Source organism: Rhea pennata, chromosome 23, assembly GCF_028389875.1.
Source record: "Rhea pennata isolate bPtePen1 chromosome 23, bPtePen1.pri, whole genome shotgun sequence".
Lineage (NCBI taxonomy): Eukaryota > Metazoa > Chordata > Aves > Rheiformes > Rheidae > Rhea > Rhea pennata.
Genome location: NC_084685.1, coordinates 5,840,438 through 5,866,279, shown reverse-complemented (window position 1 = coordinate 5,866,279; position 25,842 = coordinate 5,840,438). Strand labels below are relative to the sequence as shown.

The 25,842-nt window shown below is 46.9% G+C and overlaps 2 protein-coding genes across 7 annotated transcripts in view; one reads left to right on the top strand and one right to left on the bottom strand.

Moving 5' to 3' along the window:
* GRHL3 (grainyhead like transcription factor 3) overlaps nucleotides 1–7,120 on the top strand; it is a 29,590-nt gene extending 22,470 nt beyond the window's left edge. The window contains exons 15-16 of the mRNA XM_062593811.1: nucleotides 1,027–1,091; nucleotides 6,232–7,120. Coding sequence (XP_062449795.1) covers nucleotides 1,027–1,091; nucleotides 6,232–6,346 — 180 coding nt within the window. The 3' untranslated portion in view covers nucleotides 6,347–7,120. The remainder of the gene's footprint in view (nucleotides 1–1,026; nucleotides 1,092–6,231) is intronic.
* Nucleotides 116–25,598, bottom strand: STPG1 (sperm tail PG-rich repeat containing 1). Of its 6 annotated transcripts, XR_009960612.1 has the most exons (10): nucleotides 24,408–24,910; nucleotides 23,200–23,303; nucleotides 19,533–19,634; nucleotides 18,648–18,821; nucleotides 15,232–15,343; nucleotides 14,358–14,523; nucleotides 12,758–12,948; nucleotides 10,508–10,660; nucleotides 680–747; nucleotides 116–474 (listed from the first exon to the last, which is right to left on the bottom strand). XR_009960612.1 is itself a non-coding variant. In XM_062593827.1 (9 exons), exons 2-9 carry the CDS (start codon nucleotides 24,466–24,468, stop codon nucleotides 10,584–10,586), a joined length of 987 nt encoding a protein of 328 aa, XP_062449811.1. In that variant the 5' UTR covers nucleotides 24,469–24,532; nucleotides 25,509–25,598; the 3' UTR covers nucleotides 6,538–10,583. The 6 variants fall into 6 exon arrangements, 2 of the variants coding, with proteins under 2 accessions (XP_062449811.1, XP_062449812.1); XR_009960610.1 differs by having other exon boundaries at nucleotides 116–747; XR_009960611.1 differs by lacking the exons at nucleotides 116–474; nucleotides 680–747 and adding an exon at nucleotides 6,538–7,615.
* Nucleotides 25,599–25,842: the final 244 nt, after the last annotated feature.

Below are 25,842 nucleotides of genomic sequence, written 5' to 3'. Positions count from 1 at the left end.
AACAGGTGAATTCTGCCCAGAGCCCCTGGCTTGGGCTATGTGTTGTTATTGCTGCACAAGGAGAGAGCACACCTTGTGGCAAGATGTTTTATTCAGATCACAGTACAAAAGCCCCTGGAGTCTCCTCTTGTGACAATACAATCATATTTTCCATTGTAAAACACCCTTCTCTGTTCTCAGGCTGTATCAGTGCAATCTGAAGCCAAGGTAGTTCTGGCCTTGTGCTGGAATTCCCTGCTGTTGTGTTTGAGGAGCACACAGACATATTTCTGTGATGATTATCAGCAGCATCCCTGATAAACCCACCTCTCTTTGGGGATTGCTGGGAAGGAAACAAACAATAAACCTCCAAGATTTGGAGTGGCTTTATGGCTGCACTTTGGGCTTTGTTGGTTTTACAAACTTTTAAAAATGGAGCTTGAAAAATGTCAGCACATAGGATTCTTTGCCACCTTCTTCCTCCCCCATCCGTCACTGCAGAGAGACAAAAACATCTACAGAAAATGCTGTAAAGAAAATACAGAGTCCCCTGCCATCCAAACTTCCTAGGCTCCTAACTGTAGTTGCCTAGGAGACTTCTGCAGGAAGGCTTTGCAGATTGCTTAAAGCCTAAGTAGAATCTGTGGTCAGATGCATGCACAGCAGACACAGTCAAACACTTTCTGTAGGATTGTCTCACCTTTGGATGCATCAGTGAGTGAAAAGCTCTCTGCGTCCAACAGGTTGAAGTATCAAGACCCAAACAGGCTGGGAAATGAGAGAAGGAAAATAAAGATAATTCCTGAAGGTTTCCTGGTCTGGCAGTCAGAAAGAGAAATAAGGCCAAGTTGAAGCCTACTTTGTCTGCCTACTGCAAGACCTGTTCAAATTAGCCTGTTCAGATCATTGCTTTGGGTCTTTTTTTCTTTAGTAAAAAGGAGGAGGACTCCTTAGCTGCTGAATACTCTTGGCTCAATGTTATCTTTGAGGGTTTTTTGTAGGAATTTTATTTTACAAGTACAAAAAATGCCATGTTTTCTCTTGCAGATTTCAGAAAAATATGGGCTGCCAGAAGAAAGCATTTATAAAGTCTACAAAAAATGCAAAAGAGGGTAAGCTAATCTCTCATCTGCCTTTATGCTGTGCTTCTAAAACCCCATTCTCTTTGGTACCTGCCATGAGCTGAAATAACATTTTAACAAGATAATAAAATGTAAAACCATGTGAGGTCTGTACCATTTGGTGCATATAAAACTCAGATCTCTCTGGGCTTTAAAGATTTGGGATAATGCTTGTTTGTATTATATTTATTTAGAGTGTAAAGTCTCCCAAGGCAAGGAAGTGGGATGAAGGAGGAATTGTTTGGGTAGTTTAATGGGTGATCCCTTGTGTCTCAGGCTGAAAGCCTGAGGTTATAGAGAACTTATCTTATTGCCATCAGAGAGGTATAAATGTTTGCTTCTTAAAACCAATTACCTAAGTGTTCCTGGGCTTTGCTCTGGCTCAGGAAGAGACCTTACTGGCTAAATAAGAGCATGGGCAGCCCCAGTACAGAAGAGGGGAGACCTGAAGGAGGAGCCTCTGTTTCCAGCTTTGCCATCCCATCCCCATATCCCTTTTTATTGACTTTGGGAAATGATGGATCAGCCTCTCCTTTTAAAACACTTTGCAAAGAATTGTCAGGAGACCTAGTGGGGACCTTCTCCTCCAGGAGAGGACAGCTCTTCCCGGGTAAGCTTGTGCACCATCAGCAACTGAATCAGCCCCTGGGAATGCTAGAGGAAGCCTTTCCCACCCTGCTCCACTTGGCATGTCTGCTGAGGGGTGAACACTGGTGTCTCCTTGTCTTTGAGGGTTCATGTACAGACAGTCACTTTGATGTCCGCACCAGAAGTTCACAAATCCTTCATTCAGGGGTTCATACTGCTTGTTGCACAATGATCACACTGAGAGCACTTTCACTCTGCCTAAACGCTCTGTTCCTGCTCTGAGGCTGCAGATCACAAACCCAGGGTGATCGCAGCTGCTTGCGCTCTGTGCCAGCCCTGGGCACGGGTTAGGTGCCGGTGGAGATAGGCACAGCTCTGCAGGGGGTGTGGGGCGAGGTTTCCAGTAATATGGTTTCTCAAGTGATTTCAACATGGTGTTTGTTACTGAATGATCCCTGTGGATCTCCCCCTGGCTGAAGGGGAATGGTGCTAGTTGGCACAAGCCAAGGACTAGCCACTGAGCCTTCAGTGGAGGGCAGTGGCCTTCATGTGGAGCCAGTTGCTACTTACAGAAATGGCTTGCAGCCCAAAGAACTCTCTCTCGGTTGACCCTGTCTCTCACAGCAAGCTCTCCCTTCAGGTGATGTAAAGACTCATAAACTCCCAATCTTATTTTCATAAAGCTAAATCAAGAGTCCTCCTAGCAGAATGAGCAAGATACCATCAGGCTTTGCAAGCACCAGTGACTGCCTGGGAGATGAACTCATTGTTGTTACTGGCCCCGGTCCAGAGTTTGCGCATGGAGAGAGACAGACAGAAAAGCAAGGCTGATGACAGGTCCTGCGTTACGCAGCCCTGCTGTTCTCACTAATGCAGCCCCCCAGGCAGGTCCTCTCTATAAAGAGACAAAGGAGGCCGTGACAGATGTCTTGGGAAGCTGAGGGCTGGTCTGAAGCTGTGCTTGCTGCCTTCGCTTTCTGCTGACAGTGCTGTGAGAAAATCCTAAAGCTCCTTGCATGGGATCTTCCAATTTATTTGGTGTTGCCATAATTTGATCCCCGTGGGACTCAGCCTGTGGTTTCAATGGGAGTGGAGCTAAAATGTGGCCTGGAGGCAACTGCAAGGTGGGAAGGGGAGAGAGGGTGGTTTCTCCTTCATGCTGCTCTGTGGTGTTACTGAGTGGGAAGCCGTTGCAGCCCCTTCACCTGTAAATCCACAACTGAGCAACCTGTCTAGCTCAGGAGGGTACTTAAATATAGGCCTAATTTTACACCTGTGAGTGGTCAAAGTGATGCATGTGAACTTGTCAGGAGACTCTTACTCATGTTCCTGAACTTAGGGCCCTTAGTGCTGTGAGATGATGCACATCCAATAGCCCTGGAAATGGAATTTTTCTCCCCAAAGACAAAGAGCAGCACTGGCAGCCCCCAGGAAGGGTTATCCCCTACACCTCCGTTCCAACTGTGCCTCATGGCTGACCTTGAAGAAGAAATGTGAAGGATAGGGGTATTCAGTTTATTCTTACAGTCTCCAGCTTCAGGACCGAGCCAAAGCTCAGATGTGTTAGCTGTGATAGTGGCTTGTTATGAGTCTATCACAGGTCATCAGACTGTCATCAGGTGATAACTATTCTCAAGTATCTCTCGCTTGGGCTGGTGTTTTTGAACAACCTGACAGCATCTGTACAGCAAGACAGGTCCAAGCACAGATGAATTTGTAGGTGGACCAGGAAATGGCACTGCTTCAGCAGAGAGGCCACCTATACTTTGTTTTGCTTTGGTTTTGGTCATTCTTTGATCTGATAAGTAGTGAATGTTGTATAAGAATTGGGAGGGAGAACAGGCAGGTGTCCTTTACATCTCTTCCCCAAAATGGAGGAGCAAAGAGATATCTCATGAATAAGAAAGGCAATACCTGGAAATTAGATCAAATAAAATATTTTGGCAACTAGATTATAATGAAAGCTCGACTTGATGCCATGGGTTATTGCTGAAGTGTGGGGGAGGTGCAAGCTTTTCTCCAGTCTATTAGATTCCAGGGTCAAATACTGTTTCCTGCTCTCCCAGATTTAATTTTCCTTTGAATAATTTTATCCTATTGCTCCACCCTACATAATCCTGTCCTGGTAATTACAGCTTGAGGGACAGATCTTCATCTGGTGTAAACTAGTGAAGCTCAGTGGCGCTACCTTGTTTTACAGCAGGTGAGGACGTACCATCGGCCATGGTCTTTGTTAGTGTTATGTCCTCATTCAGATGAACTTAGTCTCAGGGTGACTCAAGAGCAATAATAAGTAATTTCACATCTTGGTGAGGTTTGGTCTGGAAAAACAATACAGGGCTTAGATTCCTAATCAACACTCCCTTGAATCTTCTGTGGTTGAGAAATCAGATGTAAACATGGTAGCAAGAGACAAAACTCTGGCTTCCTGCACTAAGATAGCCTGAGATAATTGAAACGCTGTGTAGCAAGGCTTTTAGTGATACCCACCCTTGGGTATCCTTGCTATCTCACTGCGGGCACCAGTCTGAGCATCTGGAGTGGCCAGACTCCCTAGGATCAAGGGAAAAGGCAGGCTCCTGCAGGCAATCAGAGAGTAAGACCTCTTCACTGGGCACGTTGCGTACATAGAGCTCAGCAGGGCAGTAGCAGGTGCAGTGGGAGTTAGAGATGCAAGTGCTTTCTCCTGCATTTTTAACTCGGCTGGCTGCTTTCTTGCCTCTGCTGATGGGCACCAGTTTTCTGGCTGAAATGGGTGACGTGTGTCACCTCCCAGTTGTAGGTGGCTGAGATGTGAGAGTCTACAGAGAGGTCCCAGCTCTCAGCCTAGGTCACCTGGGTTAAGGGTTGTGCAATGCAGCCCCGTGGGACGTGGCCACAAGCCTCCACTGCCCAGGGCCACCCGGGGCAGCAGGGAGGTGGCTGCAGCTCTCTGCCTCGGGGACAGCTGAACTGCTAGGGGCGATCAGGGCGAACAGCTCCACCGGAGCTGGCAGGATGCGACGGCCAAGTGTGCTGGGAGTGAACATTTTCCTGTTGCCTCCAAGCAGCCCCAGCTCTGCTGCTGCCTGTTGCCGTTCGATTTACGACTCATTAAAGAGCCCTGGGCAGTGCCAGACCCCATGTCTCAAGCCATGCCGTGCTGGATGAGACGCCCATCTCTGAGTGCTGAGCCCGCGCACCGACTCACGCCCAGGACAGGCTGGCCACGATGGCAGCGCTCCCGCTCGCCCCCAAGAGAGGAGGGCGCGCTGGGCCGGGGCTCTCTCCCTGCACGCGCCTTGGCTGAGCGGGCAGGAGCCATCGCTATAACCCGGGGTGGCTTCGCCCACCTCCAGGGCCTTCCCCGGAGGGACGCCAGGACCCCCGGTCTGTGCCTGTGGAACTGTTAGAACTGGACTTACTAGATGCTCAACCTTTTCTTTCTCTCGTTTTTAGTCTTGGCTTCTGGAGCATTGAATAATTAATGGTATTGCCCCATTAATGACCCCAGCAGGGACCTAGAGGAGATGTGCTTTCCACAAAGAAAGATCATTTGTTCTCTTTGTTTCTTCCAAACAGTTAAAAAATTCACATCTGATTTATGGAAACACAGTGGGGTGGTGGAAAACTGCCCCATTACTTCCGTTACAATAACGAGGCACTCTCGCCTGGCAGAGAACCACAGCCTCAGGTTTAAATCAGCTGTTGAAATGTTTCCTTCTTCCCACATGGAAGAAGGAAAATATTTATAACGTAACGTAACTGATTCTTGGTCAGGGAAGCTGCAGCAGTCCGCAGGCAGTTTGGAGGTGAGCCCTGGAGCAGCACAGCGAGGAACTTGCCATCGCTGCCCCGGCTGGCTCTGCACGTGGAGCCTGTGTGTGCTGCTTCCCGAGAGGGCTCCCAGGCCACGCCGAGGGCCCCTTCTGGAGTAGGGGAAGGGTGTCCTCTTTCAAACCAGTATCAGAAAAACACATCCCTAAAAGCATCCAGGAGAGAGTAAGCGAGCAATTGGAATGAGCAATTCTGCTCTAAATGCACACTGTAATCCAGATTAATTTGCCTGGGCAGCAAGCACTGGGCCTGGACGTGTCCGAGGGTAGAACTGTGAAAAGCGGGATGTTCTTAGTGTTGTATCGTGGCTTTAATACCCTGAGCCCCACCGGTCGGGTAGGGCGGGCGCTGCAGCGTCTCCCTGCGCCCGGCCGCGGCTGTGGCTGCTGGGGCAGCCTGGCAGGGGCCGGTGAACGTAACGGCCGACGCGCTCAGCTGGGGCGACCACGCGCGCGACTGCTAACGGGGCGCTGATCCGCAGCGGGGCAGTAGTGGCCGTTCTAAACGGGAGGTTCGTGCAGAGACGTTTCGGACGAGAGGCCACACGATCGTGCCACTGCCCCACGCCACGAGGCTTCGCCAGTGGCGTTATCCCTAGTTTGCAGCCGGGGGTCCTGAGGCCGGGTTGAGCCTGGCTCTGCAGCCAGAGCTCAGCCTTCCCGAGCAAGCTGCTTTGCGAGCCTTTAGCTGTGCCGTGTCTGAGCCAGCCTTTCTCCCCCTCCCGTAGGATCCTCGTGAACATGGACAACAACATCATCCAGCACTACAGCAACCACATGGCCTTTCTCCTAGACATGGTGGAAGCAGAGGACAAGATCCAGGTCATCCTCAAGGAGCTATAAAGAGCCGCAGGCAGCACTTACTGGGACTTCTCTCAAAGCCGGCAAGTTTGATCCAATAGAACTCAGCCTAGTGCCTCAACTTGTTGCCTTTACTTGAATACACTGCGTCTGGGGAGGGATTCGGCCACGCGGTGCCAGGCCGGAGACTACTTGGAAGATCTGTTAGTGATGTGAACATGAACTTCTCTCTGTTGAGTTTATTATTATTATTTTTTTATTTTATTTTATTTTATTCCCCTCTGGCAATGGGCCTGACCTTCTGTTTCACAGCTGGGAACGCAGCTACACTAACATGGCTGTCAGACAGAGCCCGGGCAGAGACGGGACTGCCTTTGCTTGCTGTTTGCCTTGGCCCGTGACTGATCCAACCATGGGCCTTGGCTTTCTCCCAAACCATCAGTCATGCAGAACCTTCAAACCGTTTTCAGTAGGGCTGAGCCCAGCTCCAAACGTCTCTCTATCCACAGAGATTTTCACAGATACATTTAAATCTCGCTGTTGAACGGACACTGCCTCCTCCCGTGTTCCCCAACTGCCGTATCTCTGATTGTAAATACCATGAAGGCCTCTGTAACCCTTGTTTATACATTTCTGATGTATTATTCCTTTTATATTTTATATATGTATAAATATACGTTGTTTTATATTTGACTCAGTACGGTGACACAGAACATTTCAAACACAGGCTGCTTCACATTTCTCCGTGAACTCCTTTTGTAACTGTGTTGTTGGTTTTCTTGTTTTGGATATTCCATAGCAATAAAGGTTCAAAGATGGGAAGTGGACGGTGTTCACCCACCTCCGGAGGTTTGCGTTGTAAGGTCTCAGGAAGGAGTCCAGGCAGGGAGACAACCTCAGCAGCACACCAATGACTCATAGTTGTTTTTGATGCTTTTGATGTTAAACAGCATGTGACATCTGTCAGTTTAAACTACCCCTCCACGAAGGGGTGACAGCAGCTTAACTCCTCTCCTAGTCCTCCCCTCCTGCCAGCTGGGCTCTCCGTCCGGGTGCCGTGCAGTGCAGGCTGCTGCAGACGTGCCGTCAGCGCGGTTTTATGTTCCACAGATTTGGTGAAATTTTAAGCAAGTCAAAAACAAATTTCCTGGTTTACTTCCACTAATCAAAAGACCAGCTCAGCCTTTGTTTTGGAGAGAGGTGGTGTTATCTGATAGCTGGTAAGGTACCTTGTCAGGTCCATGTCCTGCACCTCCTGCCTAGACAAACAGATTGAGACACAAGAGGGAGAGCTGGATGCTGCTGAGGGGGCTGCAAACTGGAGACAGGCAACCCCGCTCTGGTGCTACACGGAAGGAGTGAACATAACACACAAGATCACAGGAAACTGAGTTTCACTAGTTCCACTACTCCCAAAACTAGGAGTGCAGGTGCAGATGCTTATCCTCTCTCAGGGATAACAGTTACCTTCCCCTCTTTCCTCCCTATGGTCTCTCACGTCCTGAACTCCTCACACCTGCTGCCTCTCAGCTGCTGGTCCTTCACCCAGGTGTCTGCTGTGCTGGAAGTTGTCTGCAGCTGTGTCTTGTTAGGTAAAACAACACCAAGGGCAGTCCTGTATTTTCTCATTTATCTTTTGACCACTGAGAACTGAGGACTTCTCTCCTGCCTCTTCTTAAGCTTCATGCTGTGCTTTTCCTATCTGTGTTTACTGTAACCAGTAAATGGAGATGAGCTTTACTCCCACTGGATGGGGGGGGGGGGTGGTGAAGTTTTGAAATAGATTGGGTTGGTGAATTGTAGATTACTTAAGTGTTGTTATTGTGATGAGAAGGGCCTCTAAGATGAAGCTCAGATAAATCTGGTGGCTTATCAACCTTTGAAGATCTCCCACTGCTCTGCCTGGCCTCTTGTCTTCATATTGTAAACTCCTTCTTCAGCAGAATTTCTCTGATTCAGAGTGTTAGCTCCACAAGGCTTCACTTACAGTTTAATTACAGTGGAATTTCAGCTCCAATTAAAGAAAATGCATACCAAGAATCGCTCTGAAACTGCACATACTTTTAGAATTGATGGCTGGGCTAGTGGCTCTGAAACCTACCGGTGCCTCAGCAGTCTGCCAGATCCCATCGTGCACCAGCTGGTCAGAGAGGCCCTGCTCCTCTAATGGAGACACCTTCAGCAAGACCTCAAGCTCTGAGCATCCTGCCCTGAGCTGCCTCCACAGGCTGGAGCCTGAGGAGGGGGACTGACCCTGCCTGACCACTGAGACAAGTGCCAGCTGCAAAGGTAAGAGGAGAAGGTAGGTAGATCAGGAGGAGGCTAATGTGCTACTCCCTCTCCAGGATAGAGGGAGGCTACAGAAGAGAAAACGGGGATAGCAGTTAATTGTCCTGATGTTGGTGGGTAACCTTGACCTAGTTGCTTTAAACTTCTACCTTAGCAGTTCCTTCACCTGCCTGCTGAAGGCTTGGGCAGAAAGCCTCTCTGTGAAAGAAGGAAACTGAGAGGTTCAGCCTACCAAAAGGCAGTGGAGGCATTGCATGCCATTTTCTCATTCCCCACCTTCTTGTCCAAGCTAGGGACCTTCCCCTGAGACTGGGCAGCACCTTGCACATGGGGTGGAGAGGCCTAGAACACAAGGAATTGGTGCAAACAGCAAAGGGACAGAGATGGGGGCATCTGCCAGCTTGCTCTAGGTTTTTTGCCTCAAAGAGTATCAGGGCAAGCTCTTGGAGCTTCCTGCAAATGCTAATGCTCTCTCCAAAGGAGGTGCCATTGCCCCAGCAGAGGCTGGGACTCTTGAGGATACCCATGAGTGGTGGAGCTCAAGGAGATGGCAGCTTGCTGCTTGGCTTGCTCTGGGATTGGCCTCTGGGGTGCAGCACAGATGTGGGAGGGTTGTGAATAACTTTTTTGTTTTATTTTGTGCATGCAGTATTATCTTGGTGATCACCTATCCCTTTGTTAGTTGCTCTAAATGTCTTATTAGGAGACTATGTAAGCGCAGTTAGTGCTATTCACCTGATTCTCTTCTCAGTTACACCATGTAATTCCATGTAGTAGCGTTATTCCCAATCTTACACCAGCAAGAGTCATGTCACGGGAGACTTCAGGTCATTTGCAATCAAAGGACAACAATAATGAGTCTTGTTTGAATTTTATACTGGCTATGAACCCGTCCTAAGTTGCAGGGTGGAAACTGCCCTGGCTGGAGTTGTACTTGTCTACACCACGCAAATTACTTTCCTTTCTGTTTGTGGGGTGGAGGCAGAGAACCAGGTGCTATTTCTGTCCAAGTTCTGGGTAAGCCTGACTGTCAGATTTCAGATCACGGTAACTTCCTGGCGTGGGGAAACGCCAGTTGATTCACACCAGCGTAAAAGCAGACACAGTCACCGCCCCCTGCTACCCCTGCCGAGGGTGGGCGTTCTGCTGACTGGCTCAGTATCGCTCATCCCTTCCAGCAAAGGCGAGTTGCTGTAGAGGTTGCGTAAACCAGAGCTCCCAAATATGCGAATGCATTCTTGACTCTTTGCCCGGAGCCCACCAGCTCCTTTTGAAGATTAAGATAGGAGTGATGAAGGCGATTCACCTTTGACTGAACAAAGGTCGTGTGAAAGTATGAACCCACTTGTGTTTTGTAAAGGGCTCACGCTGACAAACGAGAGAAGCTTCCTCTGGAGCAGCCTCTGCTCTGGACAGTCAGCAGCTGGTTTGTGCTGACTCGAGTCAGAAAGGTTCACGTCCACTGGCTTGTAAAACATACCTGGCGGGTGCGGGGGGGAGGGTGCCTGGGCACCCGCGTGCACCCGCATTGTGAACATATGACGCGCGTTCCACGTGGGCCTGGTGCTTCAGCTGCCCCGAGGCCTGATGCTGTGTGGCAAACGCAAGCGTCCGTCCTCTGAATGAGCACAGCAGAAGTGTAGGATTTGCCCGCGTTGCTCTTCTCACGCCCCTGCCTCCCTTCTTGCGGTAGCAGCTACCAGGGACTATTTTCTTTTCAGTTTATTAGACAAGGGGGGGGTTGCAACTTTCATTAATTGTATTAATTATTCACCACCAGCTAAACTGGAAGCTTTCAAGTCAACTTCAGCTAATGATCATCTTCCAATATACAGTGTGTTCTGAATACTGCTATTAGCTGCTGAACTATGAGGCAGCCAGCCCTGGCAAGCCTCATAGGACAGGACCACTTACTGTGAGTCAGCGTGTGCTTTGCAGAGTTTAAAAGTCCTGTCTGTGGAACTTCCCTCTGGTGTCTGGACTCTCCTGCTCACAGCACTGGGACCCACTTGCTATCATAATTGTAGATGAAGGAATCCTTCTCGAGGGTTCTGGGCGAATAAGCACCTACAATGAAAAAGATGCATTTAAAAAAAAGAGAAGTATAGCACTCCATAAGCTGAGTTTTGCAAGAGCTCTGGTATCCACAGTGCTGGGAGGAGGGCTCTGCCATTTGGTTGTACAAATAACACCCAGTTTCTTTGTCTTTACCCATGCTTATTCATTCCTTGCATCACCACCCAAGCAGCTCTGAGAACCTCAGTGTGTGGTGCGGTTCTCCACTGACATAATGGAAAAAGCAGCATCCTGTGTTTTGGTAGGACACTCACACACCACATCTGGAGATGTCCTGGCACTGTGAGAGACACCAGCGAGGACCAAAGACAGGGGGGACTGAAACTCTTTCTGCATCTTCCTCACAATGTGGAAATCTTCCATGAGGTCTGTGAAGGGTCCCCACTGCTCTGCTTTCTCATCTTTCTCCTAGGTAATTCCTAAGACTGGTATAACTAAATTTGATTGAGACAGGTACCAAAACCCTCAGCCTGTGTGAATGTCCTCATATCTTCTTCTGGAAAGAGGTGTTGACCATAGAATTAGGGTTTAATGCTAACATTCGGTGTTCATGGACTTTGGCATGTTTACACAGTACATTACAAGTCTGGGATGTGAGCTGAATACAGCTCCAGAAAAGCACATTTGTGCTATTGCAAGGGCTCTGGAGAGACTGAGGGCACCAACATGTTCCCTAGCTGGGTTGTGGCTGATACAACTTCTGAAGCTGGGTAAATTCATTTGCTAGAAAGAATAGCAAAATTGCTATTATTTACTTTTCTAGCCCTATGGTAACCTCCCAGAAGGACTTAAAAATCTTAAAAGAAATAAATAAGGCAAGAAATATGAGTCTGATTGACTGAGAAAATATTGTTACTTATGCCTGGCACCAACCAGCCAACAGGTACAGAGGGACGTGTTCCACCCACGCTCAGCTGAGCCGTTCCTCCCCCCATGGCTGCCTCTGAATCTGTGCAGTAAAGAACCGGAGACAAAGGACAAAAGGAAAGACAAACACAGGGGGCTGCAGCAGAGTTTGTCCTTACATCTGCCTCTCTATCATCAACGATAATGTCAGAGGGACATTTGGGCACACTTCCTCGCATGAGCCGCCCCTTTGCCATCAATGTAACAACTTGCACTGTGAGACTACTTGCACCAGTGAGGCAGTTTACCAGTCTGTCCAGTACGGACCAGTGCGCAGCAACTGCAGCAAAACATGTTGCTGTAGGTCAGTATGGTGTGTTTAACCCATTCCTCTGTGAGGGTGGGTCCCTCCTCGCCCTTCACTACGCGTTTCCTGATTACAAGCTACTAGACACGTTTCTTCTTTCAGGTTTATGTCTGGAAACCCTTGGGGAAGCCCATGGAGGAGAGAACAGCCAGAGTGGTATAAAGCCAAGGAGACTGTGCTGAGATGCTCTGCAACATTGCTCTCTGGCTGGGATATGGAGGCTTTCTCTACTGTAACAAGATGCACTTTCTTTCCCTCTCTCCTTGCAACTGCTCTTTTTTACCAAAACAGTAAAATATCCCAGGTGAAATGTCTGTTGTACCCACAAGCAGAACTGTGTGATAGTTCTACATATGCACTGTAACTCACAGAACCTGTTTGTCAAACATGCTGACAGTCAGTTATATTTTAATGGCCTTCACATTGCAAACATGCTTTTTCAATCTTGCCCTTAAAAATAATATTATAAAATATGGATCAGCAAGTCAGAAAGAAGTGGCAGTTGACTATATAGCCCTGCTTCTGCCATGTTGCTCCTGGGTGGCCCTTTGGAGATCATTTAGCCTAGATACGCGAAGATACTGGCCCATCTAAAGGTGTCAGGAAACACCACAGTCTGATCTCGTAAGGATTTAGACATTTGGTGCCCATCATAAACCCACCGTCCCCAGTTCACAGAAGATCCTACATGCTCTGTCCTGCTGAGCTGAGGTGCATTCTGGAAATGGTGTCTATGCGTCTGCGTGCCTCTGCAGATGGGCTCTCCTACCTTCTGTGCATTGCTTCCTTCCTGTTGAGTGCGCAATAGCACTGAATAGTCACTTCTGCAAGGTGTTTTGTTGTCTCTGGTAGTGAAGAACAATTTTTATTTTTACCTGGCCCAGGGGAATGTTCCTGTGATCCTCTCCCTGCCCATCGCCCTGTATTTGACACGAACACAGCGCTCGAGCAGTCCTGCTTTGGAGACCCTTTGTAATCCACAAGGTCATACTGCCCAGGCCCAGGCAGAGGGGGGTCTTTACTGGCTGGAATGGCTGGAGCAGAGAGAGTCAAGTAGAATTTCTGCCTGTCAAGAGAGGAGAGACTTGAGAAACTTGTCCTGAATTGATGGGATTTTAATGTCTGGAAATAAACGCTGTGGTTTCTATTAAGTGCCCTGGGGAGGTGGATGCTTAAAGGTCCTAAGCCAAAATCTTTGAGAAGTAAACTGGGCATAAAAGGGTCCAATTGCAGTGCTACAGAAGGCTTTATTTACTGCAAAATACGAGACTTACCAGTTATCCAGACCCTGCCCTGTTTTTGCAGAGTTCTGGCTGCTCAGCTACTCCAGAGCAAGATAGCACTGAAGCCAAGACAGCGATGCAGCTGGGAGTTCCTCCCATTCTCTCCCACTGATTGAAACGGGAGAGGGCAGAGGCTCTAACCTCAGCAGATGGGCGTGGGGCATTTTGGTGTTTTCAGACAGAGCAGACTGGTGATGTTCTCGCCTCATATTTAATTTGCCCTTTCCTCTAGCCCCCTACCTTATCAAATGCCATTTGACGTTGCTTCTATCTCTGCCTACAGTTTCCCACTCTTTTTACAAAGCCCCTGTCGTAAGATACAACTGCTGAGAGATGTAGTAAAGATACACCTGTTGGGTAAGGAGAGCCGTGGGCTTTCTCATGTTCTCATTCTTTTGCATGGTTAGGAATTTATTGTTGATCTTAATCTTAGGCCAGGCAAAGTCAGTGCATGGTGACAATAAATATACTTGAACAATTTGCTGAGAGGCAGATTTATTTGTCTTCTCATACGATACCAAGGGAGAAGAGGGCTGGAGAAAGGGAGTTTCCTTTCATGCCTTTAATCCCTTGAAAACAAGGGGTAGAATGGGATACTTAGGAATGGCAGTTCTAGCTTGAAGGAAGTACTTGAAAACTTTGCAAGCTGCTTTCAAGCTCTAGTTCCCAACCTTAGCAGAGGCTGAGGAAATGCCCTTTTTTATTTTCCCCAACAAGTCTGCTGAGATGCTATTCAATTGTTCCCTGTTCAGTTGTTCCCAGATTTGGGGTTCTGGGGCTGAGTTTAGGCACTGGCAACACAAAAGAAACACAGCTAGTGCTCAAAGCTGCTGCCTGGGATATGAGTGCTGCAGGGTCTTTTTCCAGATCACATGTGCTCTGTAAAATGGGGATAAGAAATTACCTCTACATCATATGGGTGGTGCAGTATTTAATTACTGTTTGTAAATGTCTGAGAGATCCTATGATAAAGGTACCTCTGATACACTGCTCCAGGGTGTTATCAACCCACACTCCCCTTCAAGGCAATGCACCATGACACTTCCATTTCTGAGCCAGTTCCCGTAAACCCTTGGCAATAACTGCCCATATTGGACTGTGTTATATAGTGGGACACTGTGGGATTCCTCTGCTATTTGAGGTATTTTCATATGTCCTATAAAAGTGGCATGTCATTCAGAGCTGGACTTACCTGAAAGGAGTTTTCTTTGCTGCTTTGGTAGGTTTATGCGGCTGATAGGTTGCAGGCTCTATAATGAATCTGTCCGTCTTTGTTACACAGGAGGCCTTTGACTTGAAGCAAGAGGTTATACTTTTGGGAGACACCTTGATGGGGGAATCATTGATGTTGTACTGACCTAAAAACAAACAGGAAAAGGATGTAAATACCAAACAATACCAAACATTGGCACTGAGCAATGCGAGTGCATCAGTCAGTGAATGTAATAGAAGGAAAAAGAACCAGTATAACAGGATTATGCAGGGAAATCATTTCTAGATTTTAAAAAGTGCTGTCTGGGCAGTGCTTATTTCGAGGGACATCAATAAGGCAACACTAAACTTTGTCCTGAGCACAGGAGTAAATGGAGATATTAGCAATTTTAAAGAATCAAACAGGAGGAGAACTCACATGTGGGATAACTTGTAAGATAAGTTACAAAGCTAGGAGCTCTCACACGCCAGGTCTAAACCTCACTAGGCAATGGGCCAGGAGCAGACTTCTTTTGCTGCTGCAGTACTGTGGAGCACAGTATATTATGCACTAATGTAGCTTCTCCTGAAGCCTCTGGTATTTATATGGAGCTGTAGGGTGTTCCAGTGATTCTTTATGGCTACTCAAAATGATCAGAATGGTGTCCGGATGGGTGTCTCAGCAGAGATTCAAAGGGGACTACCCACAGTTCTCGGAAGGGAGACTCACTAGTGCCCTGACACCTGCTGAAACTCAGTGTGCCTTAAGAAGCCCCGAGTGACCCAAATCTGTGTGTGATGATGCTCTGCACCCCCACAGGATCAGACCCAGAATCACCAGCAACATCTGTCCTACCAGCTCAAGACTCGCTTACATGGAGAAGGCCATTTTCCATTTTTTTCCAAATTTAATCCTCTGGCGGTTTTGGACACAAACACCGCATGAGCAGAAACATTGTTGCTTTGCTTGAAGAAATCCATAGAGGTCTGTTTTAGAAAAAGGGCCTGTGAATACCTTTGAATTGACTTGTGAGTAATTACCAACAAAGAAAAACCCACATTTAAAATCCAGCTGTCTCCCTTGTGAATGATTCTAATCATACAGCTGTAGGCAGTATTAGGGCCAAAATTTGGGAGCTTTTACCAATTGTAGGTAGGTCTCTTTGCGACTGCCCACGCATGTAAAAGTTGCATTTACTCAACAACAGTTGCTGAGGACTGGAAACTCTTGCAGAAAATGTGGCTTTGTGTGTTTAATCGCTGTCTCCAGACTTCTCCCATGTCAGCTCTACCTAAATGGCTGGCTTCATTCAAGCCACTGACTGAGCCCAAAATTTGAGGTGACATTGCCATGACACCAAAGGGCCCTCTGCATGACAGCACCTGAAAACCTCTGCAGAGCAAAGGATATGTCTCCATGGCGATTGCTGGTGGGAGAGCAGCATGGGCTGATGGCTTTGAGCTAATGACTACCAAAGAATCTGTATTTTAGTTCAAACTTGCTCACTGCAGGTAACTGCTGGAGTGCCTGCGCCCACCTGCAGCCTGAGCCAGGCACAGGGTGCAGCACTGTTGTTATGCTGCTGGCAGTCCCTGAGCTAATGCACTTGGACAGAAGTGTCAAAAGTCCTTGGGGGAGCGGGTTACGCTGCTCTTGTGGAGTGCTCAGCTATCTGCCACAGTCACTCCCCTGATGCACACCGCACAGATTTTCCATAAAATATACATAGAAATACATTTTATCCACAGCTCCTAAGGAGCACCAAACTCACAGTGATAACTGTTCTCCTTAAAGAGGCAAAAAAAAAAAAATGTGGTGCAAAGGGTGATGAGAGGTGAAAATCACAAATGGGACAAAGAAAAGACCCTCTAGGTTCCCAAGATAAAGTCTAACCTCCTGGCACATGCTCCAGCATATAAAGTGATTTATTGATATCTGTGCTGAAATTGTTTGTTTTTCTAAGCATATTATAGTTAGGGAAGGTCTTAAAAACATCTGATAGTCAAGGTTAATTCACTGATATAAATGGAAGAGTCCAGCTAAAGCACAAGAGTGAGGAGATAGCAAGAAGACACTGGATAAGATTCAAACACGAAAGACTGACCTATTTTCCCTGTTTTCTTATTTTTCCTATGTTTAAACTGAAGAAATGCCTACAAAAGTCATGACAATTAGGTGGTTTCATTTTAACATTGGGTTTGGTCTCAGAATGAAGACAGCTTAGAGGACAGCTTGAGAGACTGTTTTCCTGTTGCTCAGTATTTTTTTTTTCCAATATTTGTTAATTTTCAGCTGTCGCTGCCTCAAGGGCAAACCCTTCAGTTCTTAGAAGTTTCTTTTTGCCTGAGTAAGAGCTATGACCATGTAAAAACTACAGGTTTTGGCCTTCTCTTTCCTCTCAGATGTCTCTCTGTCTATAGTCATAAATTATCAGGCACTGACATCTTTTAAATAGATAGTTTCCTGTTCTGCTGCTTGTAGGTTAGATATTATCTCCTACAGTAAATCATGAGTCAGTGATTAATACAAGAAGGCCGTTCCCAGAAGCAAATTCTTACACTGTTAAAAATAATATGATGCGAATCCATTATAATATGATATAGAAAATAATTATGGCCTGCAAACTAGCTTAATCAACTCAGAACATGCTGGGGCAGATACTCAGGCAGAGTGAGTCATCATAAGAAAGTTCACAGTCTTAGTGTTTAGGTGTACGACAGAGAACATGATTACCCCATGTCAGCTGAGTCTCAGTAACTCTGTATATGTGCTCTTTGCACACCCAAATTGTGAGATAAGACATGATTGTCTAAAACACCTTTGCTGATGTTTAAACTACATCAAATTAATTTATAAAAGCATGAATTGCTTCAAGAACATATATGCAGCCAGGGAAGATCTCTCAGCTATGAGTGGCAAGCTCATTATTAAGCTTATTAAATTGTGTTGTCTTCATTCTGTATTAAGCAGCTATGCAAAGTCATCAAATGTTACAAAGACTCAACATGTTTTACCTCACCACACAGTGGATGTAACTTCATTGAGTTGTAAGCTAAAAGGAAAAGGCTTACTAGAAAGTGGGTGCCATCTAAAAGGAAGAGAGAGACACTAGTCGAGCAGTCATGCTGTGCAGAAGAAGAAAAAGCTCTCTCAAGGGTAACAAAATAATCCAAAAGTAATCACAGCTATAACAGGACACCATTGAAGGGATAGGGAAGTTAATTAGCAGCGTGTATATTATTATTAATTATCTGATAACTGCTAATAACACTTTGTGTTTTGTTAAGATCTTCCATTTCAGTATCTCAAAATACACAGTGAATTCCTGTGCACTAAAGCTTACAACACCCCAGTGAGGCTGGTCACCATGGCATGGGTGGAGAGCATCAGGCACAGAACAGTTAAGTGACTTATACAAGAGTGAATCAGCAGGTGGTTCAGGAACTGAACCTGAGGGCTAAGTCCTCAGCTGATATGAAGTGGCACAGCTCCACAGCAAGTGGAAGGGCACAGTCAATTATATCAGTTGTACATACGCAGTCTTGATTTCCAGCTTAGAGGTTGAACCTCAAAACCTAGTACCTGTTAAAGATGTGAAACTCTATTGATCTGGACCACTTTAGCAAAAGTCCCCTATAACCAACTAACACAAGTAGGATTTCTGGGATGAAAATTCATGGGGTGCTATGCGGTCTTTCAGTATGAAAGCCAATAATGTGGCAACAAGGACAGAGGTTGCTGCAGTCCTGGGTCAGAGATGTGTTCTTGCTCCCTTGGTACTGAAGACTTATTGCCCCATATGTGCTCAAGACTTGCAACAAGCTGGGGTACATTTGCAGCACAGAGGTGAGACTGCAGATCATGCAGAAATACCTGAGCCAGCTTCACGCTTATCGTCTTAGATACTGATGCCAAGCTGGCCGCAGCGGCACAAACCTATGAACAGTCGGACGTGGGATAAGTACTTGGTGGGCTAGTTCATGCCAAGCTTTGGGCTATTCTGAGAGCTGTACCCAAACTAGCTAGGTTAAGGCTATCGCCAGTGTCTTCTGAGGTACAATCACACCCTTGTTCACTGCTTAGCTAGGACAGCGTGAGCTGTGCCTGGTGCAGTCAAGTATGTGCTGCGTGTGAATATGTGGGACCGAGCCAATGATAACCAATAGGCCTGTCTCATTCTAGTCTATGCTGGATTACACCAGAACAATCACTTTCATATATATCTCCGTACTTCTCAAAGCATTACATATTAGCTATGCCCTCTATGTCCCTGACCACAACCCTCCTTACGTGGTATTGACCAGGTGCTGGCGTGGGGATTTTCTCAATCTTCCTAGCAATGGGTTGTTGAAACATGCTAGAGTTTCCCGTGCTGAAGTCTTGCTTGGATTGAAAACGTGACGGGATCCTGTAGGCATTTGCAGCTGGATAGTTGGCGATTTTGGTGCATGCAATGCGTGCAACCTGGAAGCAGAGGGAGAAAGGAAGCTGTCAGTAGCTGAATGGGAAAGAAATTGGGAAATAACTGAGGCCTGGAATTTACTGAATGTAATTTTTAAGGACAAATCACCTCTTGCATTTTAAAGACAGCAGAAACTGTGCTGCAAGATCTATGGGTTGAAATAGGGGGGTCAATTTTTTCAGCTACTAAATATTGTTGAGTTCTTCCTGGGGTGCAGGTGCTCATCAGCTTGCATAAGCTTTTTCACTTATGTCTTGTGTTAGAAGAGATCCTGAAGTTGTTCACTTTAGCTTCTTTCCAGTAGCCTGGTACAGTATTTTAACTGAGTCCACAAACTGTGTGTATGGATCCTTCTCTACATCTTTGTAACTTACCAAGAGCTCTACCAATTTTGCTTAAAAGGATTCATCCAAAATTAAAATGGCCACCCCATGTGGAAATTGAATTTAAAAGGTAAGAGCACATGAAAAAGTAGCTTAGAATAGCTGTTGTAATTCAAGCTTAATTATAAATGTGTCTGTTAACAGTGAGAAATGATTCTTCTTCTGGGCTGGATTTTAGAAACAACTCCAATACAACATTAAGTACGTACCAAGACAAGGGCAACCAACTAGGTTAAAGACCAGATCCATAGTCCACTGAAGTCAATACAAAGGCATTAGCTGACTTCAGAGACTTTGGAAATCAGTCTGAAGTAAACTGTTTCCACTTACCAGGGAAGGAAAGTATCCAGTTCCCTTCTGAGACAACGAGGTGCTGTTGCTCTCTGTAGACTGATGAGTGACGTTATAGAATCCTGGGCCTGGGGCTTCACTCTAGCAAGAGACATATTACACACAGTGACCAAGCCGCACTAGCTACCACCCTCCTGGGGCAGACAGACACAGGCACAGATTCACACTGTTGTTAATGGGATAGCTCCTTTCCTCACTAAGTCCATGCTCTTCACCTTTCTGAGCAAAGGCCAAAAACCACTATTTCTTTAAGGAGTATCTCTGAGAATAGTGTAGCTGGAACACGGTAATGGTCCATACAGTCATTCTCCTGGTTCTCAATGTCAAGGATAAGATATGTCAAGAAAAGGTGCAGAAGAGCACTCTACTGAGGCTCTTCATATGTATTTAAACATCTTTTAAACTTTGCTTGGTCTTACTGGTCCTTACAGCTGCAAGTTCCATAAATGAATTACTACCAATTTTTTTTTATTATTATTTGTGTAGCTATTGCTCTCAACAGCTTTCATAGTAAATTAACCCTCCAGTCTACAAATGGAGAATGAACATTGTTTATATACTTACTTCCTTCTTTAAGGTTTAAATTTGTTCAATTTTAATTTTATCCTGATATTCTTCTGTTTCATATGATATGGGAGAAGCTCACTATGCCTTTTTTTAAAAAAAATTATCTCACATACATTTCAAGCCAAGTCTTACTTGCTTCTTCTCTAAACTAAATCTTCAGTGTTTTCAGTCTTTATCAGCACTTTAATGATCATACCACATATTTCTAAAATGAGTGTATTTCTCCTGCAGCCGTTTTTTAGAGTTAGGGTGGCCACTAGTGAACACAACATTCCAGCTGAAGGTGTACTCACAACATATACAATGGCATTATTATATTTTCGGTATCCTTTTCCAACCCATCACTTTCACCATGAATTTTCTGTTTTAACTGTAATTGTGCATTAAGGTAGATGTTTTCATTGTTTCAAAATTTTAATCTTTTAATGTAAGTCTCTGGTTGCATGAAAAGATGAGTATTTCTGAGTATGAGGAAGATCAAATTTCCCTGCTGTCTACAGGCCCTGGGACTGGGAGCCACAGCAAATCTAAAATCTCATCTGTAACACCTGAGTTGGACCTAATTAATTCAGCATGTGGGCAGAATGCATTATTTGTAGTCACCACACCTTTCCTGACTCTGTTCTTTTTTTCTGGGCTTTTCAAAAAGAGAACTGGGTGGGATTCTATTTATAGAGCCAAATAAATCAAAACCAGCCTATGTCGTACATGACGACACCTCCAGCTTTTCAGGCGTGGTCCCATGAAGTGCTGAATGCCTTTGGTAAGATGATCTACCTCTGCCAATCCTAGAAAAAACAGTGCGATTTAGCAGATCTGGGATCATACAGGATGAAGGAGACAGCCCTTTACCAACAGGAATGTTAGATGATGCTGGTATGTAAGATGGAAAGAACTGAGGCTCCTGATCTTTGAGAGTATGCTACCATTATGTGACCTTCACTCGTTGTCTTATCTGCCAGTTATGGATGGAAAATATTTTGGACAGAAGCCCAGAAGTCACTGTTTCTGTTCTGATTATTTCAGAACTGGATTCAGACAGTGAACAGATGCCCCCCAAAACAGTGTGGGCATAACACTGGGGGAAAGAGAATATGCTTTGTGGGAATGAAGAAGAATACTCTTTACACCGCAGTGGGTAGTGGAGAGGTGGTAAGAAAGTATTTTTGGCATTATTCCACTCCTGCAAAGACACAAGGCTGAATGTAGAGATTTGACTGTGCAGAAGTCTGCAGGCTTGGACAGTGTCCCACACATGCCCTGCCCCTCACTCCTAGGCCCTGCCCCATACAGGGGAGTTACTACTTTGGCAGCATGTTTTTGATTAGCACCTTCCAGTACAGCACATGTCAGGGAAACAACTACAGAGCCCTTTGCTCATCCCACTGTGTCCAGCTCTGGGTTTGGTATGCTCATCAGCACTTCAGTCTTGTTGAAAGTAATTAGGGACTAGACATCTCCATGTCCTTGGAAATTTACGTCCTGCTAAAGTGCTTGCATATCTCTGTGCCCTTTGAATCTCATTCTGGTGAATATAAAAGGGCACTTGGTATGAAGCAAGTCTACCAAAAATACCTTGCAAACACCAGTGTTCTGGTAGCCATAGGACTGTGTGAGTACACTGGTAAACTGGCACATTTACAAAAGTGGGTCAACTCACCTATTAGGTATTTCAGGTCAGGTAGTGAGAAGCAAATAAACTTTTTACACTGCCTAAATTACAAGTGGATAAACTTTAGGTACTGGCATTTATCCCTGACTACTTTACTAAAGAAATGTGCTCCAAAATGGGTTGTGCTGAGGAGTCAAGTGTTTTGGTGAAGGAAACTAAGCAGTCCCAGAAAGGTGTAGTGTTAATGGAACTAATGCTTCCCCTCCCCTACCTGGTGCAGTAACTTTTCTCTAGGGATAAAGCTTAAGAAAGAATCAGCCAAGCCCTTGTGTAGCTTGTGGTTTGGCTTTCTGCCTGCTCTGCCCTTCAAGCAGGAAATTCTCAAAGGGAAGGGAGTGCTTTGTGAAGCTGCCTTAAGACTATGCCTCTTCTCTTTTAGTCAGAACTTAGCATCAGGTCATCTGGAACTCCTGGAAGCTGACCAGACAGACTGATGGCGCCTACAGGAGGTATTTAAGCAACTTCTCTACCTTGATCATTTTCCCTCATCTTTTGTCGTTTACATCCTTGATTGCTGTTATTCAATTCTGAGATAATATGCTCCTGATACCACTGAGATGGGAGAGACAAGCAAGGAGGAAGAGATCAAAGGAAGGAGAAGAAAGAGAAGATGCCAAAGGCGGAAGAAGAAAGATGCTGACTACTTCCCTGATTTACCTACTTTACCTATCTGGTACAGAAAGTTACAGAAATTCTGAATATACTTAATTTTCAGAGTCTGGGGATGACCACATAGTCACCAGACAGCAGGAGACTGACAGCAGGGGACAGGCATCCTCTTTTCACCAGCAGAGGAAGTAGCTTGAAAGCTGGATCCAGGAAGCACAGCAAGCTCTTGGCACCTGTGACTGCTTGCTGGACTTAAAGAGAAACCCTGCACAGTGCAGGCTGTGAAAGCAGTATGATTTTATAGTATCTTTCTGCTTCCCTCTGCTGGCCAGATAACAGATGTACCATTGTAATTCCTATAAACCAGAAAAGGACTGGGGTGAAGAACATCAAAAGATGGGAGAGGTCATGTTCTGCTAACATTACACAAGCATAAGGCTGAATTAACTCTACTGATTTCCTTGAATTTGCTCCTGAATTTCAGAAGGGGTACAATATATATGTGTGGGTCCTAGAGAGCTCTGGAAGACTGGAAATGGGACCAGGGGCAAACCTGGGTGGGTGAGAGATGGGGAGAAGGTAAAGATAAGTGTACTGTACGTGGGGTAATTTCAAGGTTTAAACCAATAATATTGTTTTACCATTTTCACCATAGTTATAAGTTGTGACTGCAAAGCTAATTTAAGAACCTTGATCTGCACTTAGTTGCTATTCTTGGTTACAAGACAGGATTATTATGAGTTGCAAAGAAAAAAAAATCAAAACAAAGACATAAACTTCAAACATTTTGTTACTCACCTGGTTATACTGAAATCTCTTTGATTGAGAATTAAACCCCCTTTTTTCTGAGTTTAAGACTACCTTTGTATGGTATTTATAAGGACTGGAGGAAACCTTGAAACCTAAAAAGAACAGCCAGTAAAAAAAATCTGAATATGGAGATACAGGAAACATGTAATTGCAACACTAGCTTTCATATTAAATAAGATGTGAAAGTTAAAAGGCAAATAAAACATTAATGCAGTAGTCAAGTCAAAAAATCAGCAGCCATTTCTGCATTTAATTTCCCTGTTTTATTTAAGAAAATAAATAAAGGGAAAAAAAGCACTTTGAAGCACTTTAATGTTGATGAATGGGCTCTAAGGGTGACTCAGTGCAGTCAGATAACTTTTGTGGCACGTCTTCTCTTACAGAGTCAAGCATTTTAGCAACTCACTTCATGGGGCTGACCCTTCCTCAAACTGAACATCTGAAGAAAGGTGTTGAGTACCCACCGCTCCTGGAAAGCTCAGTCAGATGCTATCCTGCCCAGTGCATCCCAAGAGGCAGTGTGCTTGCAGGCCTGGACTCAAAGGCCTTGGCTTGGCCGTATTGCTGAGACAGAAGCTGCAAGTTTTTCAAATTGCGTTGTCTCTCAGACACGTCAGAAAAAAACACTGGTGCCTCATCTACTCCAGACATGCAGCTGCTGTGTCAACAGTGCAGCAATAGGAAATTTTAAATATAAGCTCAGTGAAAATGTGCAAATGTACTCATGCTTCTGAGGGAATGATGTACGTCTTGCGATAAGCTCTGCAATTAGTAGGAAGGGGAGATTGCGGGGGAAAGATCAGAGTAATTGCTAGAGAAAAGGCTCTCATGCTACAGTGCTGTTCTTTGGAAGGACAGAAGATGGTCAAGGCTACAGGGCAAGGGAGTAAACAAACTTTACACTGCCTTGAGAACTATAGGGTTATGATTTGATGGCATTTCTTAATCCCTCGGGCTGGTTTAACTGTCTCCAAGGAGAGCAATTCTGGACTTGGGCCCAAAACACCTTTAACTGGCCACGGATATAAACTGATCTGGATGTCACTTCCCCTGGTTTCATTAATGAATCCTTGCTCTGCTTTGGAAGAAAATTATTTGAATGGTTTGGCTGATCCTTCTTCAGCTGTGAAATGATTGTTAAAGTGCAGCTGACACTCACTATACTGTACCGTTTGGTGCTTTTCCACTCAACATACCTTGTTTTCCTTCTGAACGTCCAAGAGCATCAGAGAAGAGGCTCTTATCACAGGTACCCATGCTAGAGAGCTATCGCTACAGCGCATTGGCTCTAACAACTCTGTGTAGCATCACCATTTTGTTTCTAAAACATCAATCAGATATTAACACACAGACAGAGCCTAGATGAATTAGACAGATGCTTTCACGGACGCAGTACTGAAACACCAGTCATCACCTTCCTTTTCTTCATGAAAGATCTTTACACCTTTACAGTCCTACCAGACTCAGTGTTAAGAGCGGTGGGACTGCTGCCAGGTGCACCCATCTTCGAGGGAGAGGAGACTGGGAGGTAGAGGAGCCACAGGAGGTGACTGCTGCCACCGGGGTGTATTTCGGAGAGGGAGAGGGGCTTCGCTAAAGCCCGTTCGCGCACCTAGAGGAAGAAACGGCGCCCGCCAGAGGACGTGGGGCCCCAGAGGCGGCGGCGGAGGGGCCTGGGCGCGTCGGTGCCTTTGCCTGCGCCAGGCCGCGGCCAGGAGCAGCCCCTTCGCGCCGGGCTCCTGCCAGGCCACCTCGAGCGCCAGCGCGCAGCGCTGCCCGCCAGGAACTGCGCCACCGGCCGTGGGGGGGGGGGGCGCGGGGCACGCCGGGAACGGCGCTACCGGCCGAGGGGGGCGGCGCGGGGCACGCCGGGAACGGCGCCACCGACCGAAAGGGCGGCGCGGGGTACGCCGGGAACGGCGCTACCGGCCGAGGGGGCGGCGCGGGGCACGCCGGGAACGGCGCCACCGACCGTGGGGGGGGGCGCGGGGCACGCCGGGAACGGCGCCACCGACCGAGGGGGGCGGCGCGGGGCACGCCGGGAACGGCGCTACCGGCCGAGGGGGGCGGCGCGGGGCACGCCGGGAACGGCGCCACCGACCGAGGGGGGCGGCGCGGGGCACGCCGGGAGAAGCGCTGCCGCCCCCTCTCCCTTCCAGGTGAGGTGGCGCGGTGCACGCCGGGAACGGCGCTACCGGCCCCGGGGAGAGGCGCGGTACGGTGCATGCCCGGGACAGGGCGCTGAGACCGGCCCCGCCTGCGTGAGGTGGAGCGGCGCACGGCGGGAGCGGCCCTACCTGCCCGGGTGGCTCAGGGCGCTCCGGCCCCGGCGGCAACGGCGGCTCCGGGAAACCGTACACCTGGTTGCCGCGACAACGGCCTAAACAGCTTTCCTCCAATCGCTTGGCCTGTTACATTCTACCTCAGGAGCGCGCCCAATCAGAGGCGAGTTTTCAGAGCCGGCGTGCGCGCTCGCCTAAACCTATACTGCTGCTTAAGGTGGCTCGGCGCAGCCTCGACTGCGCAGGCGCCTTAAGGTGGCGCTCGGTGTGGAGGGAAGCACCTTGCCGCGCCGCCTCACGCCTGGGGCTGCCAAGCGCGGGCCGGAGCCGGGGCCGGGGCCGGGGCTCG